The sequence below is a fragment of the Callospermophilus lateralis genome, chromosome 11, assembly GCF_048772815.1.
Source record: "Callospermophilus lateralis isolate mCalLat2 chromosome 11, mCalLat2.hap1, whole genome shotgun sequence".
In the NCBI taxonomy this organism is placed as follows: domain Eukaryota; kingdom Metazoa; phylum Chordata; class Mammalia; order Rodentia; family Sciuridae; genus Callospermophilus; species Callospermophilus lateralis.
In genome coordinates, this window is record NC_135315.1 from 23966870 (window position 1) to 23984792 (window position 17923).

General features: G+C 41.7%; 1 protein-coding gene and 1 pseudogene across 1 annotated transcript in view; one reads left to right on the forward strand and one right to left on the reverse strand.

The window, feature by feature from the left end:
• Skap1 (src kinase associated phosphoprotein 1) overlaps positions 1 to 17923 on the reverse strand; it is a 286124-nt gene that overhangs the window by 23042 nt on the left and 245159 nt on the right. The window contains exons 9-10 of the mRNA XM_076870617.1: positions 16036 to 16230; positions 7143 to 7193 (exon numbers count right to left, since the gene is read on the reverse strand). Of these exons, the coding sequence (XP_076726732.1) occupies positions 7143 to 7193; positions 16036 to 16230 (246 nt within the window). The remainder of the gene's footprint in view (positions 1 to 7142; positions 7194 to 16035; positions 16231 to 17923) is intronic.
• Positions 13326 to 13486, forward strand: LOC143411133 (U2 spliceosomal RNA; annotated as a pseudogene).

The window sequence follows — 17923 nt, forward strand, 5'->3', positions numbered from 1 at the left end:
GCCAAGCACCTCCCAAAGGTGAAATCTGATTGATGGGATTCAGGAGTCCTGTGTTCTAGTTAAATTGTATGTATTTTTTTGGGATTCTATTCTACCAATTTCCACCTTTCCTTTCATTTGTTTGGACCCTTCTATGAGCAGTAATGGTATTGGTTGCTGAGAATGGGAATAGATGAGGGCAAGTAGGTGGGTGGGGGCACAGGAGCCCAGCTATGTTTGCTTTTTTCTGCTTGTTCCTAACTTATGAGCAATTCAAACATTGCATAGGGAAACAAAATCCCTACATGTCTCTGCGCAAGAACTTTAGTAGGAATCTTAACGTGCACAAAAACAGAGGAGGGATAGAGCTATTAGTTAAGACTCAGATATTTCAAACAGAAGTAAAAATGTCAATCATAGAGGAACTTAGGCATTTTTATTTGTTGTTGTTTTACACAGAAAATTGTTTGTATATGCAGTAGACAATAGAGGGCAGCAAACAAAATAACTACAGTGACATTCTGCCATGGAGTTAAGAATATATTTTAAAGAAAAATAAGTTGGGAGAAAAAAAAGCTAACTATTGAAAAGACAAAGCATATATTTTTAGGGATATCAGTGCATGAAATAGTAGAGAAATATCACTAGCTGAAAAGTGTTTTCCTAGAGGATATATTATACATTTGCAGTTGTTACAGAGCTGATAAATCATTCCAAGATTTTGACTAAATTTAGGAATGAGAATTATATTAACATCAATATTCTTCATGGATTTATATATGGTGAAGAAAATCCTTCTTTTTGTTTTGTTTTGTTTTTGTTTTTGGTACCGGGGATTTAACCCAGGGGCACTTCACTATTGAGCTACATCCCAAGACCTTTTTTATATTTCATTTAGAGTCAGGATCTTTCTAAGTTGCTTAGGGCCTCACTAATTTGCTGAGGCTGGCTTTGAACTTGTGATCCTCCTGCCTCAGCCTCCTAAACTGCTGGGATTACAGGTGTGTGCCACCACACCTGGTGAGAAAAGTCATCTTTATAAAAATAGCTTTTCAAAACCTAACTTGATATTTCTGAATGATATGAAGACTGACAAAGTTAACAAGGGTTTTTCTGGCCTACCAGAGGGTCCCTTTGAGGTACTGTTCCCCAAAATGTGCCTGGATGTGGGACAGCTTCTAAGATGATGGATACCATCGTTTTGTTTTTGTTTTTGGTACTGGGAATTGAACTCAGGGGCACTCAACCACTGAGCCACATCCCAGCTCTATTCAGAGACAGGGTCTCACTGAGTTGCTCAGCGCCTCACTTTTGCTGAGGCTGGTTTTGAACTTGCGATCCTCCTGCCTCAGCCTCCCAAGTCCTGGAATTACAGGAGTGCACTACTGCACCAGCCACCTTTGGTTTTTATATATAAAAGTGACTTGACATTGGGCATATGGGGACCTGAGAAAAACACCCGAAAAAAGACTTATGCTGAAAGCATAAATCACAGGGAAAGTAGGAAGCTAGGAGGAAAACAGAAGCCTTCCAGGAAAAACTAAAGATAAAAAAGGACTTTGGAGTTCCAGAATCCAGAGATAGTATAGACTAGTCCAAGAATAATCAGAACTAGACCCATTTTATGACAGCTCTGAAAAATAGGCAGAATGAAGGGCTAAAGGGAGAAAATATTGAACCTACTGGCTAGTAGTGTTCTGGATTTAGAAGTTAAGGAAGGAATGATTCTTTATCTGGGCAAGACTGGACTCTGTATTGCAGACTCCCTATTTAACACGATCTTTTTTTTTTTTTTTTTTTTGGTACTAGGGATTGAACCCAGGGGACTTAACCATTGAGCCACATCTTCAGCCCTATTTATTTATTAATATTTTAAAAAAAATCTTTATTTTTTAGTTGTAGGTGGACACAATAACCTTTATTTTATTTATATGCGGTGTTGAGGCTCGAACCCAGTGCCTCATGTGTGCTAGGCAAGCAGTTCAGCCACTGAGCCACAACCCCAGCCCTATTTATTTATTATTTTGAGACAGGGTCTCACGAAGTTGCTCAGGACCTCACTAAGTTGCTGAGGCTGGCTCTGAACTCGTGATCCTCCCGCCTCAAAGTCCTGTGTTTTTGGGATTACAGGCCACCCCTCCCAGCAACACATATAGGGATTTACATTTATGTGTATATGTGGGCAACTTCATAATTCATTCCTCAGCATTCAACAATCATGCGCATGACACCTGCAAAATGCCAGGGACTGTGTTGGACACCATGAATTCCATTCTGACCACACATGGTTCTTGCTTCCAAGGCTGCCATCTAGTAGGGGAGGCACCATGGGACAAATAGTGTAAATATTTATTTATTTATGATTGCAATGTATCTGTGAAAAAGTTGAGAATGCTATGTATAATAGGGAATTTGCCATAGTCTGAGGGGGTCAAGGAAGGCTTCTCTGAGGCTTCAGCTGCATTCGAAAACCCAACCTAGGGGGTGTTACTTGATGACCTTGAAAGGGGAAGAGGTGAGTTCAAGGGGGGATTCATTCCTGAAGCCTGCCCTCAAAAAGGGCTTGAAGGTCCAAAAGCCTGCCGGGTTAGTTCAGTTTTGCCCTAACCTTGTCCAGATTATCCTACAAACAGGTAAATGCACGCGGACACTTTGACTTCTTCAGAGCAGTGAAAGGAATTGAGAGCTCAGGAGCTTGGCTCCCCTCTGTGGGTTGTGTTTAGGTTTCTTTAGGTTTATACTACTCTGGCAGCAGCCTGAGATCAGAAATGGTGCAGTATTCTGACCATTTAATTAATTCAAAACATCCTCATTCTCATTTTGAGGACATTATTCCATCTAATTATTTTTTTTCCAGTCTGTCCATTTGGAATGAAAAACAAAAGAATAAAGCTTAATGCCAGCATTTCTCAATGTCTCTCCAAAAAAACGTAACTCTGCACTAAATAAAGCCTGGTAATTCAAAAGCAAAGCACTAATATATTCAGCATAAAACAGACAGAGGACCTAGAGCAATAATGACACCACTAATAACTAAAACAGTTATAACAATTAACAACAATTACAATGATAGAGAAGCTAATGGGTATGATCACTGCATTTAAATTGCCAGCAAAGCTGAGAAGGACTTTCTCTAGAGGAAAAAAAAAAGTGTGTGTGTCTGTTGGGGGGAGCATCTTGTTTTCTTTATCTCATGTAAGGGAAGCTAAGTTCCAAGCAGACAAATTGTCATTGGAAGATCAGAAGAAGACCAGGTTAAAAAAGAAATAGTATTGTAGCTGGGCTTGGTGGTGCACACCTGTAATCCCAGTAGCTTGGGAGACTGAGGCAGAAGGAATGCAAGTTCAAGGTCAGTCTCAGCAATTTAGCAAGACCCTAAGCAATTTAGTGAGGCCCTGACTCATAATTTAAACAAACAAAAAAACAAACAAATAAATAAAAAGGGCTGGGGATATGACCCTGGGTTCAATCCCTAGTACTCCCCCGCCCCCCCCCCCAAAAAAAAAAAAAAAAAAAAGAAAAAGAATTGTTTTCCTCTTTTTCAGGTATTTATTGCGTGGCATTTGTCACTACAGGCCAAGTTCTTTGTAACCAGTAATAGTCATTTCTTCAGTTACTGAGTCCAAATTGGTGCTATTGTTAACAGAGTCCATGAAAATTAAACGTCAGAATGTGCAAAGTTCTAGGGTCAAAGGGCCTGGACACCTCTCTGCCTTTCCCTTTCTTTAGGGATAGCAGAACCGGGCAGTGTTCCTTCAAGGGTTCAGCTTTTGTTTAGGAAACGTTTTGGGTAGCTCCAGAATTCAAGCTGTGACTGGGCAAAAGAGACTGAAGTCAGGTCAGCACGTTGTATACATTTTCTTAAGGGGTAAAGACTGTGTCAGTGAGACCTGGCACTGGGTACACCATTTAAATTATGGAAAAGAGAGGGAAAACTGAGAGGAAGATGAAAGCTAATCTTATCAGAGCATGGCACAATGAGGCTTGGACAAAAAAAGCCAAAGCAGAGATTCACTGAAGCTATTGAAAATGTTCTCCAGCCCAGGCCAGAAAGCCCATCTTGTTCTGTTCATTCCCATAGACTCTGATATTTTATTAACTATTTTAGAAGGAAGGTATGAAATCTCCACTGACTATGGCACCAGAGCAGGAAGTTTCTCTTTGGAAGTGAGGAACGCTTACAGATCCTTGATATTTCACCTCATATCCTCTTTTACTGGGTCAAAATTTTAGCTGGTTGAAGCTCAATTCATGGTTGGTGTTAAAAAATGGATTTCAGGCTAGGTGCAGTGGCGCACACTTGTCATTCAAGTGGCTCAGGAGGCTGAGGCAGGAGGATCGAGAGTTCAAAGTCAGCCTCAGGCAACTCAATGAGACACTGTCTCTAAATAAAATACAAAAAAGGGCTGGAGATGTGGCTCAGTGATTAAGTGCCCCTGAGTTCAATTCAATTACCAAAAAAAAAAAAAAAAAAAATCAGCAATAACAACAACAAAATGATCTTAAAGGTAAGACCAGCAAGGGTCTGCATCTTTGTTTCTTTGGGCAGCAATTCTCCACAGGTGAATGTATAAGTGGGTCCTCAGAGGGCCTCCCAGATAAAATTGTTATAAGCAACCATTTTCTGCCTTCCTGAAATTACTGAATGCTTAGAAGACCATAATAGTGGTCTTCAGGTTGTCCATAATTTCAGAGGAAAATGATACCTTGGTCAGGGACTTGAGGTATCTAAGGATGATTTCCATAGCTGCTTTTTAGTTGACATGGTACAAACAGCATGGAGTGAGTTTTATTTCTGGTTACCTTGATATCACCTCTTCATGATAAGGAAGGGAGATAAGCTCTCATCACCCAGATCCTTCCAGTTACACTGTTTGGCTGATGGGCTGGAATTTACTGAAAATCTGAGGTGTTGAAGAGTCACTCATTAAAATAACCCTGTTACTAACAGTCATGCTGTAAACTGAGCTCTTTATAGATTGAACAATCAATATTACAAGGCTGTGATAGATTTTCTAGGTAACAGAATAAAATAAAAGAAATTGCATCTTACAGGGTCATTAACACTCAATAAGGATAAACTGAATTCCTTCCCTCCTCCCCACTCCGATAAGATCTAGGCCTTGAAATGTTAGCAGTTCCATCAGCAAAAGGCATAGCATCCTAGGAACAGGATCTGTGGGATGGCAGAGAAAAGTACTTGGATTTTAAAGGTAATCCTGCTAGTCATAGTTTCTTTTAGGTGAAAAGGAAAAAGGGGCAGGCCAATTTGCTTAAAATGTTTTTATCCCTCTCCAAAAGGTAAATAACACCTGAGAAAAACTAAATGAAGAAAACTTATGTAGCATGTGTATGACCTAAGAGTTCAGACTGGCCCAGAGCTCTCTCTGCCTTTTAAATGCCTTGGTGGAGGCTGCCTGCCTTTCCCCCAGACCTCTCTGTCTTATTGTTATAAAACTAAGGGATGACATCTGGATGTTACATATTTGTTGCTCTGTTTCTATAGCTCCTTTGGAGAAAAGGCACTCTATAAATTCAATAAATAAATAAGTAAACACAAATAATAAAAATTCCTGCCTCAGATTCTGCAGAGAGAGCGAAAAGTCCTCCTGTTTTTTAATCACTAAGTCACTAATCATTATAACTGGTGGGAAGCGTAAACCATAGAAACATATTTAGATCTTGCTATACTTTAACAACACCTATTGGAGGCAGAAAGCATGAGGAACAAAAGGGTCTTCTTCTTTTTTTTTTAAACCTACTTGAATTATACCTGTTGGAACAATTAAGAAATAAATTTTCCTTTCACCGTCCAGATAGAGCCTTAGAGAGAGCCAGGTGTAAGAAGGAAATGAGGGCTGGAATTGTGGCTCAGTGGCAGAGCACTTGCCTCACATGTATGAGGCACTGGGTTCGATCCTCAACACCATGTAAAAATAAAATAAATAAAATAAAGGTATTGTGTCCGTCTCCAACTAAAAAAAATATTTAAAAAAAGAAGAAGGAAATGAGATGATGGAGGAGTCTGAAATTGAACAGATTTTCTGTTGGAATTCTGTACAGCAAGTAGAAAACAGTGAACGGGTTTAATTTCATGTGTCAATTATCACAAGCTACATCTCCTGCCTTTTTTTTTTTTTTTTTTTTATTTTGAGACAGGGTCTTGCTAACTTGCTAAGGCTGGGCTTGAACTTGAGATCCTCCTGTCTCAGCCTCCAGAGTAGCTGCGATTGCAGGTAGGTGCCAGCTTCACACACATCTTTTTAAAGATTCACTTCCTATAGAAAATGAAAAAGGGGGCTTTCCTGATGGATAAGAAAGGGAAGAAGAGGCAGAAGGGAAGGAGAAAAGAGGAGAATTGGAAAAAGGTAAGATTAGAGAAATGGAGAGGGAGCAGGGAGGGAAAAAGAAAGAACTCTGAAGCTTAAAATTTTCCTAGACTCTAAGAAAAAAATCAGCTAGTATATAAATCAGTCCCGATTCGGGCTCTGCTGATGGAACGAATGTCCTTGAGGTGGCCCTGGCAACATGTAGCATTCCTTTACTGACAATGAAGGAATAGGTCCTTGGTCCACTTAGAGCGGCTTCCAGGGGCACCTGACCTTAGGAGGGATGGGCTCACTAACAGCCTGAAGCATGGTTAACAGTCTGGGATGAATAAGATGTAATTTTGTATTCAACAAACCTGTTACATATTCATTTCCAAAAGTGCCTGGAATCAAACCAGGCCATCAGAAGTCAGCCTCACCAGGCAATTCTATCCTTCACCCCATGTTCACTTTTCAGATCTGACACATTTCCATTCCCCTCTGAACTTGCAATCTCTGGGCCTCTCAGAGAAGAGACATTTCCATTCTTTCCATTCTCAATCCCGTGATCTCTTAGAGATGAGGCAATTCTATTTTCACTGTACTGATTTAAGAAATACTGATAGGAAAAAATAAATATCTGGTTTGGCTTCCCACCCTGTCTCGGATAAATCTTAGTGGTTCTGGGAACATTAATTAAAGTGAATGGGTGGCTGTTTTTCAAGTTAAGGTATATCCCTGTCTGATCATTTTATTTGGGGCTTCTGGGGTCATATACTCTATTCAGTACCCTATTCATTAGTGAGTCCAGGCTGGAACATCCCTCCCCAGCTGTGCATCTATGTGCCCTTATACCTCCTTTTTGCCGAGTGCCATGTTCATCCTCTTCCAGATCGTGCTCTTCATCTGAGGGGACAAATGATCAGCATTAGTGGTCAGTAGGGCACAGTCTCATGCTCTTTATACTGAGGGGGTTGCATTTCTCTGAGTCTATCATGCTTTCTTGTTTAAGGAAAGTTTAATTACTATGTTCTCTTTTTCTTTTGGAAAAGCTCTCTCACCTTCAAACAGGCCCTGTCCTCTTTCCCTATCCTTCCATCTCTTCACAAACATTTTGAAGTGCTTACTATGTGCAAGGTGCTGGATTAGGAACTGGGGGCAAGCAACAGATGAGACTGTTGGGGTCTCTGCCCTTGTGCTGTCTATAATCCTGGGGGTTATTGACTACTACTACTAGAATCTAATCCTTTCCCCTCAAACTCCATTTCTCCTTTCTTTCTGGAATTCTCTTCCATATTTATTATCTCCATGCAAGCATCTGGCTTGGTTTTAGGCCCTCCAGAGTTAGGTGTGTGTATGTCTTTCTGTGTGTGCATCCCTGTGTGTGTTTGTGTGTGTGTGAGAGGGAGAGAGAGAAAGAGAGAGAGTTTGGAAGTGGGTGTTTAAACCCTTTGTGATTAATTAGTTCTTAATGTATCTATGTTTGTTCAGCTGTAGTGGAGGCTGGTCATGTACATAATTTTATGTTTCTAGTACTTGGGGCTTGTAGTTATTTTTTACAGTTTTTATTCAGTCTGCCTTATTCATTAGAGTATAAGCTCCTGAGGGCAGTTGGAATGATCTTTTAATTAGTTGCTGTAGATTCCCAATGGATTCTAAGTCAATGATAGTGTCTAACTCCAGTCAAGTGTTTATATGGTCAAAGTCACAACATGATTGGCCTGAGTTTCTAACCCTCATTAACCTGTTTCGTCTCAGGCTTCATACTACTTGACAAAACAGGAACTGGGCCTTTATAAAGAAAGTATACACGCCAGAATTACATTTAGTTATTTTTTAGGTGGAGCAAAATAAACAAAAATGCACTTGTTGTTCTTGTATCCCCCAACCCCCCACTCCCGGTCCTTGTGGGTGCGCATGAGCGTACACAACGATAGATGGTAAGCTGTGGTTGGAAGGCTGAATACTCGGTTTCTCCTGGCTGCATCCCCCCTTCCTTTCTCTTTCTAGGTCTTCTGGCACTTGCTTCTCTTGCTTCTCCACAGTTATGCCACTAAATGGAAACTTTGAGGGGATGTCCTGAGGACACTTCTTTTTATTTATTTTTTAAATGTGAAGTTTAGAGTTCTGGTATGTCAGACTGGTTGGGGGAGAGATTATAAGTTCAAAGGTGAGAAGAAACAGCCTAAAAATATGTTAGAATATTAAAAATAACTGACTTAATGTGAAAAATGATATTGTGACTCACAAAAATAAAGAGATTGATATTCTGGGGAAGTAAGTCACCTGGTACCAAGATTTACACACACACACACACACACACACACACACACACACACTTGCCCTGGCCCTGGAGAATGCTATGGGGAAAGGAGCACTTTGATTAAAAAATTCTTTTGGGTCTAGCACCATGGATTTCCTCCTTTCCACCTGTGGTACTCCCCAGCCCTGCCCGGAGGAACAAAGATGTGAGATAATGGAAGAGCAAAATCAAATACAGGAAACAGATCACGCTGAAATAAATCACATTAAACATCATTCTTTGCACATTGTCTTCTCATTACTTTGTCCACTTCCTTCCTTCCTCTGGTACGATGCTTTCCCTTTTTGACACGGGGCTAATTTTACCGGATTAAAGACATTAGAGCAAGAGTTAGTACCTCCTATTTTAGAGACACCCAATAATTTGGACAGAGAGAAGCTCTTTTGCTGATATCAAACAACTCAATCACAAAGACCAATAATTTGCTGTGCTTAGGCACTTTTGCAGAGAGGGTTTATTCTACCTCTGCTGTCTGCACGCAGCTGTCTCTTCCTCCCAATTCTAATCAATGTAAATTGGGTCAGATCTCCGCTGTGAATTACAAATTGGATCCGAAGTTGGAGGGTCACCATGCCTGCTACTCCACCTCCTTCCCACCACCATTAGATGGGAAGCTACACCAAAGATCTTTTCTAAATAAATCAGACTTTATTGTAAAACTCGGCCACTGACGAGACATAACCTCATTAGCATTGATTTTAAAATAAATTATTGAAAGTGGCTTGCCTGCTCTTTGCATTTGTAAAAAAGGAGAATGTAAATGTATTTGCAATGATAAAAATGAAACGTAAAACTCGATTCCTTTATCCTTTCAGGCAACAGCACTTAATCTAGTCATGATACAAAAAAAAAAAAAAAAAAATGGGAAAAAATAGAATCTGTTCTGTGAAGTTCAATTCCAGATCAAATACTCTGATTTCCACTGCACCTTTGGAGTCATCTAGAGAGAAAGCTAGCCAGGAGCTTATATCTCATTCACCACCATTACTAGGCTCCACAGTGATGGATGTGCAGGGGGAAGCTCCAGTCCCCACATTTGTTCTATGTAGCATTGTCCTTCCCGGGTGGCTGAAAGTGGACCCAAGTCAAGAAACCTTGCAGTTGATGGAACAGCAGCTGTACCTCTGGGGTCTTTGGAAGACTGAGGATGGGGCACTGTGGTGTAGTGAAGGAAAGCACCTTCCATAGCTGGTTGTTGGAAGCACACCCCTCAACACCTTCTTGCTTAAGAGGGCACTGTACAGAGAGGTGTGCCATTTATCTAGGACTCTTCTGTGAACCCAAACTGGTATCTCTCAAGCTCAAACGTCAAGACAACGGATTATATGGCAACAGGAAAAAAACGAAACAAAACAAAACAAAACAAAAAAACCCCAAGTCTTTCTGCTTGAAAATGGGGGTGAATTAGGTGGCTAAATTTCTCACTTTTGTTCTTCTGTCATGTGAGGCTTTATTTTAAAAGACTATTTTGAAAAATATTTTTTAGGCTAAAGAGCTCATTGAACTTCTTGATAAGAATATTATTAAGCATTTTAGCATTATATCTACTGAAATATATCTTCATTTAAGAGAGAATTAAAATTTATGTGCTAGCTCAACTTTAAACAGTAATAGATTATAATGGTCCTTGCTTCTAACAGGGCATATGGGACCCCAACCTTACATAGGTTTTAAACAAATTAACCTCTGAAGATTACTGCCCACTTATTACATTAAATGCTCTACTTGATTCCCAAATATCTCATCTCAATTGGGAAAACAGTTGAAGAAGATTCTGTTAACTGTGCGAACATGTAAGAGAATCATGGGGCATCGCAAATGAGCATCAGTATCCGGAGAGTCAATTTCAATCAACATTCTTGGCACTATGTCAGGGACACTAATGAGAGGCTGAGAAGAACAGGACACGGAATCCACCTAGGAGGGACAGAGAGGAGCCAGCTTCTCACGACACCTGGCTCCTTTCTGAAGTGCTCCTCTGATACCCCTCTGACATCGGCTAACACAATATCAGAAAGAATAACATTTAAAAAAGGACTAGTTCAGAAAGAGGGGAAATCATCTCTCCCCAACCAAGCAAAGTGACAAAAGCTCAAAAAATGGCAATTGTACCAAAGTGCAACCAGATGTCAAGGTGCTCTGGTGACAGATGCAACAGAAATACAGAGACTGCAAGTGCAAAGGGGAAAAGCAGAAAAGTGGTTACAAATCACTTCATGATGTGCACAAGACATTGTTACTCATGGGTGCTGTTACATCTCTTCAGATAATGTAGGAAAAACAAGAAAACTGGGGGAGGTGGTGTATGCCTCTAATTCCAGCAACTCAGGAGGCAAGGCAGGAGGGTTGTGAGGTGCGAGACTTGCTTGAACTATTTTTTTTTAATATTTATTTTTTTGTTCTAGGTGGACACAATATCTTTATTTATTTTTATGTGGTGCTGAGGATCGAACCCAGGGCCTCACTCATGCCAGGCCAGCGTGCTACCACTTGAGCCAAATCCCCAGCCCCCAGCTTGAGCTACTTAATGAGACCCTGTCTCAAAATAAAAATAAAAAATAAAAAGGATTGGGGATGTAGCTCAGTGGTAGAGTGCTCCTGGGTTCAATCCCCAGTTCTTCAAAACAAAACAAAACACAAAACAACTCTTTGTCACTATCGCCTCACCACTGCAAAAAAAAAAAAAAAAAAAGAAATTAAAAAAAAAATCAAGAGGCTAGTAACACATGTGATTCTCTGTGGTGTATTAGGTAATCTGAACTGTTATCTCAAAATACTTACATCCTATCTCTATGGAATGGTTGTGTGTGTGTGTGCGCGCGTGCGCACGCACACGCACGCACATGTGGTTTGGGTGCTGGGGATTGAACTCAAGGCCTTATGCCTGCTTGGCTCTACCATTGAGCCACATCCCCAGCCCAGTGTGGTCCTGATGTATAAGATATTAAACTCACTCTGTGCTCACGGCAACACTTGGAATGGACTGAATTTAATTTCACAAATAATAACTGAGCACCTATTAACTGGGGATAAAGACATGAATACAAATCACTGTAATAAGAACTAAAAGCTTAATGTCAGTTGAGTATCTGGGAGGGTATCACTGAGCAGGATCCATTTGAGCAGAACGTGTAGGATTTTATAGGTTGAAATGGGCCCGGGCAGTCTAGGTAAAAGGAACAGCATGGTTCCATCTGGCCCTGGCCTATCAGCCCTTGTGGTTGGGGCTTGGTGTGCAGGGCATTGAGATAAACAGCCAGAAGTCTTGAAGGAGGCTGGTGACAGTGTCCACTCTTCATGAACTTTTGTCTTTTTTCTTTCTTGGGCTCTCTGACTATCACCATTCCTCCTTCCTATGGGTCTGGACAACTGTACAAGGGGAAAAATAATTCCACAGAATGTTTGTTTCCATTTGACTCTAATTAAAAAAAAAACCAGTTATATGCTTTATTATAAAGCACTCTGGTTTCTGGGTCTATAATAATCCCTTGAGGCGCTGCGGGCAGCTTCAGAATGTGCATAGAAATTCTCAGGGAGGGCTCTTCGTTTTCCTTTCTGTTTGCTCTTATCTCTCTAGAGAACCCAGCTTGATTCTGTTGCTTTTGTAGCTGCGACAAGGCCCCAGTTACAGCTCTTCCTTCAGGTACTTTCTTGGCTTCCAGTCTTGAGACCCCAGAAAAGAAATCTGATAAAAGCTGTCCTTTGATGGAATCTGGAATCAGGGAAATGGGTCTGTATTGGCCTGCAAAATAACTTCAGGGGATATAAGAAAGGGTTCAGAAAGTTTCCCATTTTCTGTGTATAGCTTTAGCATTTCTTCGAGGTAGCTCCCTGAAGTTTAATCTACTACAAATGAGATCCTAAAAATGAAAGGCCCCCATATGCTCAACATGGATGTTCAGCAATCCCAGTGGATACCAACCTTGAAACAGTATTTTCCAGGATTAACATTTTTGTGGTCTGGCTGAAAACCTTGAGTGCTCTGGTTTTCTCTCTTGGGGACAAGAATGCTAGCCATGTAGCAAATGCTAATTATTTCATGATTAATGTGATATAGTACATTTAATTTGATGACCCATACATTATTTTGACCAGAAAAAAATTTATTTTTATTGACTTGATATATGTTCTGTACTCTTCTCTCTACTAGGAAGACCATATCAATGATACTCTGGAAGGATCTCACTTACATGGCTTTCCCCATGGACACAGTGAAGGCTCAAGGGGCTGGGGATGTGGTTCAGTGGGAAAGCACTTGCCTGGCATATATGAGGCCCTGAGTTTATTCCCTAGCACCACAAAGAAAAAAAAAAAAAAAAAAAAAAAAAGGACAGGGAGGGCTTACGTAGGTCCCATTCCAAAGAAGAGAATTAGCAGAATCACCAATGCTAAATATCCTTCACAAAGCACATTTACCTGTTATAATGAACTGAATGAGAGGCCCAAGTCATTTGACTATTGATGGGTATGCAATGTTAGCACAATCCGATGTTACCGTCCGCTGTCCCTCCACCCAGCACCTGGCCTCGGCAGTAAAAATGGGTCTGAGCAGAAGGTACGCTCCACATTCCATCTGCTCTGGATTTTCAATTTCACCTGCTTCATACACATAGCTGCAAATGCCCAACTGGACTGTCTCAGGTCTGTTTGGTGAGGGCGGGGACCTAGCCATCCCCCAGCTTTTCAAGCCATAAAGCCTCTTTAAATACCACCAGATCGCTTTTCGGCCTTTTGGCCAAGATCAAGTGTAGTATCTGTTCTTATCAGTTTTAAATGCCATCAGGTTAATAGTAGCCCGCATTTACTGAGGACTCACGCATGCCAGGACTCTATGCTAAGGGCTTTACATATGTCAGTTCTAGACTTTTCACCATATCCCTCTAGGATAGCAGCTATTGTTTTCCCCATTTTACAAGGGTGACAATTAGTGAGGGCAGGTAACTTGCCTGAGGCCTCACAGAGAACAGGCAGCATCGCAGATCCATCGTGACATACAGTCAGCTTTGCACCTGCAGTGGCATGCTGTCTCTCATATGCCTCTGCTCTGTAGGTGGTCTTATGAGATGGTGGCAGAGGGGATACACTGCTAGGCCCCTCACCTTCCCTCTCAATTCCTCCAGGACTAGTGATGTGGCACATGCAAAACTCAAATCCATTTCCGAAGCAACAAGAATGGAGTGGAAAGGAAGCTGGGTGATGGGATCGTGTGGCTACAATATGCATATCATAATTAAATGTCCACATATCCCACATTCAATGCTGTCTTTCAGAACTCTGATGGATAGAGGCTTTTTGGAAAAAAACCGTTGGCTGTACACATTGTCCTTTGGAAACATATGCAAGTTAATTGCTGTTTCCCTAACTTACAGAAAGAGACCCAGGCTTTCCTACTGTGTGGCTTTCCTCACTCCTGATGGACAGCAGTTGTGGACTCAGGGTTAGTGGTTTGAGATGTAGACTAGTCTCATGCCCTTGGGTCCACTCCAATACTCAATCAGTGAGAATTTTGGAGTAATGCCCCATAACTTGGTAGTGCCACAGTGACTGAGGGTAAGAGTTTAGGAGGCAGGAGAATCATGGCTGCTAAGAAGACAGTTATACATTCATTGCCTCCACCTGGGGTAAGTGGGGGTTGAGCCCAAATTCATCTTATTTTTTGAGGCCTCTTTCCCTTTGCTCTCTTAGTTCTGCATCTCTGAGCCTCTCCTTTGAGAACTATCCATGGTGCATAAAAGGCCCTTCCATTGTACCCCAGAAGGCTGAGTGGTTCAGGGAGGTTTTCCCAGAGCACTCTTCCACAGCTGTAACCCAAAGTGGAGTGTCACCTGGCCTTTTCCTGAGCCTGGGCAGGAGTGAGCAGAATGTGAGCTCACTAGGAAGATCCTGGCCAAGTTGGGGAGTGCATCTCCTTTTAGGGAGTATTGTGAATTAGATCCATTTCTGCACCCTGCTGTTGCAATGGAGCAGGCTGTGAAAGGGAAGATTCTCAGAGGAGCTGTGTTTTAATGTAGCAATTTGATTCAATTTTCCACTCTATAAAATTACCCATCACTGCTCGTTGCTTTCTAACAGACACCTTCACTCTTAATTTAACAATCCTATCGAATTCTGCCAGGGAAATTGGAAAAATTTATCACCTGTGAAATTTTATTTTCCTTTGGTTGTATCTGTTTTTGTAAAACTTCATTAACGACGATGACTTGCTGAGGAAATTATCATTTTTTTTTTTAACTTCAGACACAAGAAATGGCTCGACCTCAACCAAGATATCATTTGCATAATAAAACACAACAAAAAAAGGCTGGAGAAGTGGAGACTGGCAGAGGTTGGAAGTAGTAGGAGAAGAAACAGGCTCTCCTTGGTGGGGACGTGTAGCCACAGCCCTGCTCCTTGATGCAAGGGACAATGACATGGCTTCTCTCCTAGGGAAGAGATGAAGGCAGAATGCAGAGTTAAGGGGGTTGAACCCTCTTCCCAGGAAGCCTTGAAATGTGTTGCCTACGGATGGGATGATGCTTTTAGCAACTAGCCCTGTCTTCAGGGGCCTGAGTGTTAGATTCACCTTAGTTCCTAGGTTCATTTGAGATGGAGGTTTAAATTGCTATAAATTTAGGCTTAACTTGAATTTCTTAGCAGAGCACTGAATTCCTGGCAAATTTCCACAGGCATGCTCTTTCTGAATGGACTTGAAGATTCAGGGTTCCTGTGGTCTAAGTACCTCACAATTAAAAGGCTCAGGCTTTGGTTTTTCCAGTCTGACCCCCACTGTGCTCTGCACTGTTCACCAGCTGCTGATCCCGACCAGAAGTGGCTCTGTGGAAGCAATGATGACTCTACATTTTATGAGGTGCCACTTATCCTGCCTTTGGACAGAAAGTGATCGTCAGCTTAGAGCTGCTGCACTGTGGGCAGAGGAGATACATGTCGGGCTTATTCTTGAGAGTTGTGATTTGTTTCTAGGTAATAATGAGTTGTGCTGGTGGGGTTTTACTGGATCACACAAAAGGGTGGTTAGCATTTATATATTTCAGATTTCAAAATCCTTCATACTTTGGAGGCAACTTTCTGTCACCCTCACAATTCCACAGAAAAGATGTTGAAACTAGAGGATTTTTGATGACTGACCCCTAAACTCATGGTAAGCAATGAACACCAATATGGGTATTCTTGAACCCTTGAACTTTGTTGACATAAATGATAGAGGACTTCATGTGGCACAGATGAGACAATCCTTGATCAAACTCATCTTGCTCCCAGAGTAAGGCAGAGGCTCTATAAGAGCTTGAGAATCATGTTTCCCTACATTCTCTCCTTCAGAGGATGAAGTTTAGATCTGGCTTCCTTAGGAGTTTCCAAAGTTATGTTCTTCCACCAGGTCGAATTTCTGAAACGAGGGGTATATAATTAGGAGATGAAATTTCTCACCTGGTAAGACTTCATAAATATCCTCTTCTTTCTCCTCTGTAGGATCTTTTATCCCCACACTCCCAGGCAAGAGAATGGGTCTGCACTGGGAACCAGAATTTGGAGAATCAAAACCATCAATATCATCATACATCTCCTCCTCCTCTTCTCCTTCCTCTTCCTCCTCTTCACATGGGATGGTTAAAGAGCTCAGATCTGCCAGAGCAAAGATGGGAATGAATCAAGGTAGGGAGCAAAAGAAAGGAGTGAGAAGGCAGGGAAGGAAAGAGGAAGGAGGAGGGGGGAAGAGAATAAAACATGTCAAAAGAAAATGAAACACTAGGTTAAGTGCTGTTATTTCTAATGTGGGCCTTGGTGGCAGGAAATCTACAGAAAAGGCCAGACCAGCACTGCATCAGGTTTAAACCATCAACATAAATCCTTCCTTGCAATAAAACTTGATCAGGATGAAGCAGCCCTGAATAGTATGGGTGTGTGAATGGGAACACGAGGTGAAGGGAAGGAAATAGGACAGAAGAGGAAATGCCAGCATGCCACGCACTGCTCATCAACTAGAAAACTGGACAGGTGAGTGATGGCCTGCAGTTCTCCAGGGCACACAGAGCCAGGGCCTCCATGGTGGCTTCTTCTATAGGGTGTCCGAGCTGTCGGAAGCCCATCTCCCCAATGATCTCATTGCAGAATTTCAGACAAGTTTGTTTGCAGAGAGTGAGAGAGAAAAAAAAAAATGGGCAAAAGTGGAAGAGGAAACCAAATGGGGTATGGTGAAAAATAACAGTAATCCGAGACCAAATGGAATGGCTGCACAGTGCAGTTACCATGTCCTCTGGCAACTGTACAATCTGGCTGACCTTAAGTGGGTCACTGCGCAGAGGATGTTGGACCATTACAGCACTGGGGAGCACCAGGGCAGGGAGGGAGATTGGTTTTTATTTTGATGGGGAACTGGGAAGGCTCATTCTCTGAGTAGCACAGAGTGCTCTCTGAAACCCTGCTGAGGGGCCCCGACAGAATGGGCTAGTACAGTCAGCAGACCCTGGGGAAGGGAAGGATGGAGAAACATCCGATGTTCATTTCAAAACACAATAAAACTGTTTGGCTTGATTAGGCTTTTAATAAAGGTTTTGCAACAATTTTCATCTGAATTCTGGTGCCACTTCATATGAGAAAAAGGATCAAAGACACATTTGTGGCTTAAACCATATGTTATTATTTTGTTTGTTTTAAAATAAAATGGAATGAATAATTTCTTCAATGTGGGATTCTGAAAGTACCACAGGGTACAGCTCAATAAAGCTGCTTTGAGTTTTATTGAGGTTTACACACTTAGGGGTATATTACACGCATAAATCCAAGGCACCTAGATGAGAGTGTACCCTGTAGTCTCGCCATCAATGTTCATGTTTGCCTAGTTCCAGTCTATTATACATGACGCTGCTGGTGGATGCAATACTTTGTTTTTGTGATAGCAAAGGCATAACAGAGTAAAACAGGCAATTCTTGTAATTAAAGCTCGGGTGCTTGCTCCTTCTTATCCACAATAAAATCTTGCACTAGAATAAAATCTGTGAAGAGAAAGTTTGGAGTTTTCAGGTTGACATGCTTCTCTCTGTGTCTTGGGCCAAGTTGACATGCTTCTCTCTGTGTCTTGGGCCAAGTTGGTGTTCCTGTCTTTCTGTAAGATAGGGTCCTGCCATGAGGGTACCTGAGGGTTACCTGATGCCAAGTGATTCACTCAATGTGGACTGCTTCTATCTGCCACATTGCCACTCCCAGGAAAGGCTTCCTGGGCCACTGTTACTGCTGTGCCTGCAGGCTGGCCAGCAGAGGGTACTCTAAGAGCAGTCATTTAACATCTTCAGGCAGGACTTGTCCCATCTCAAAGCAA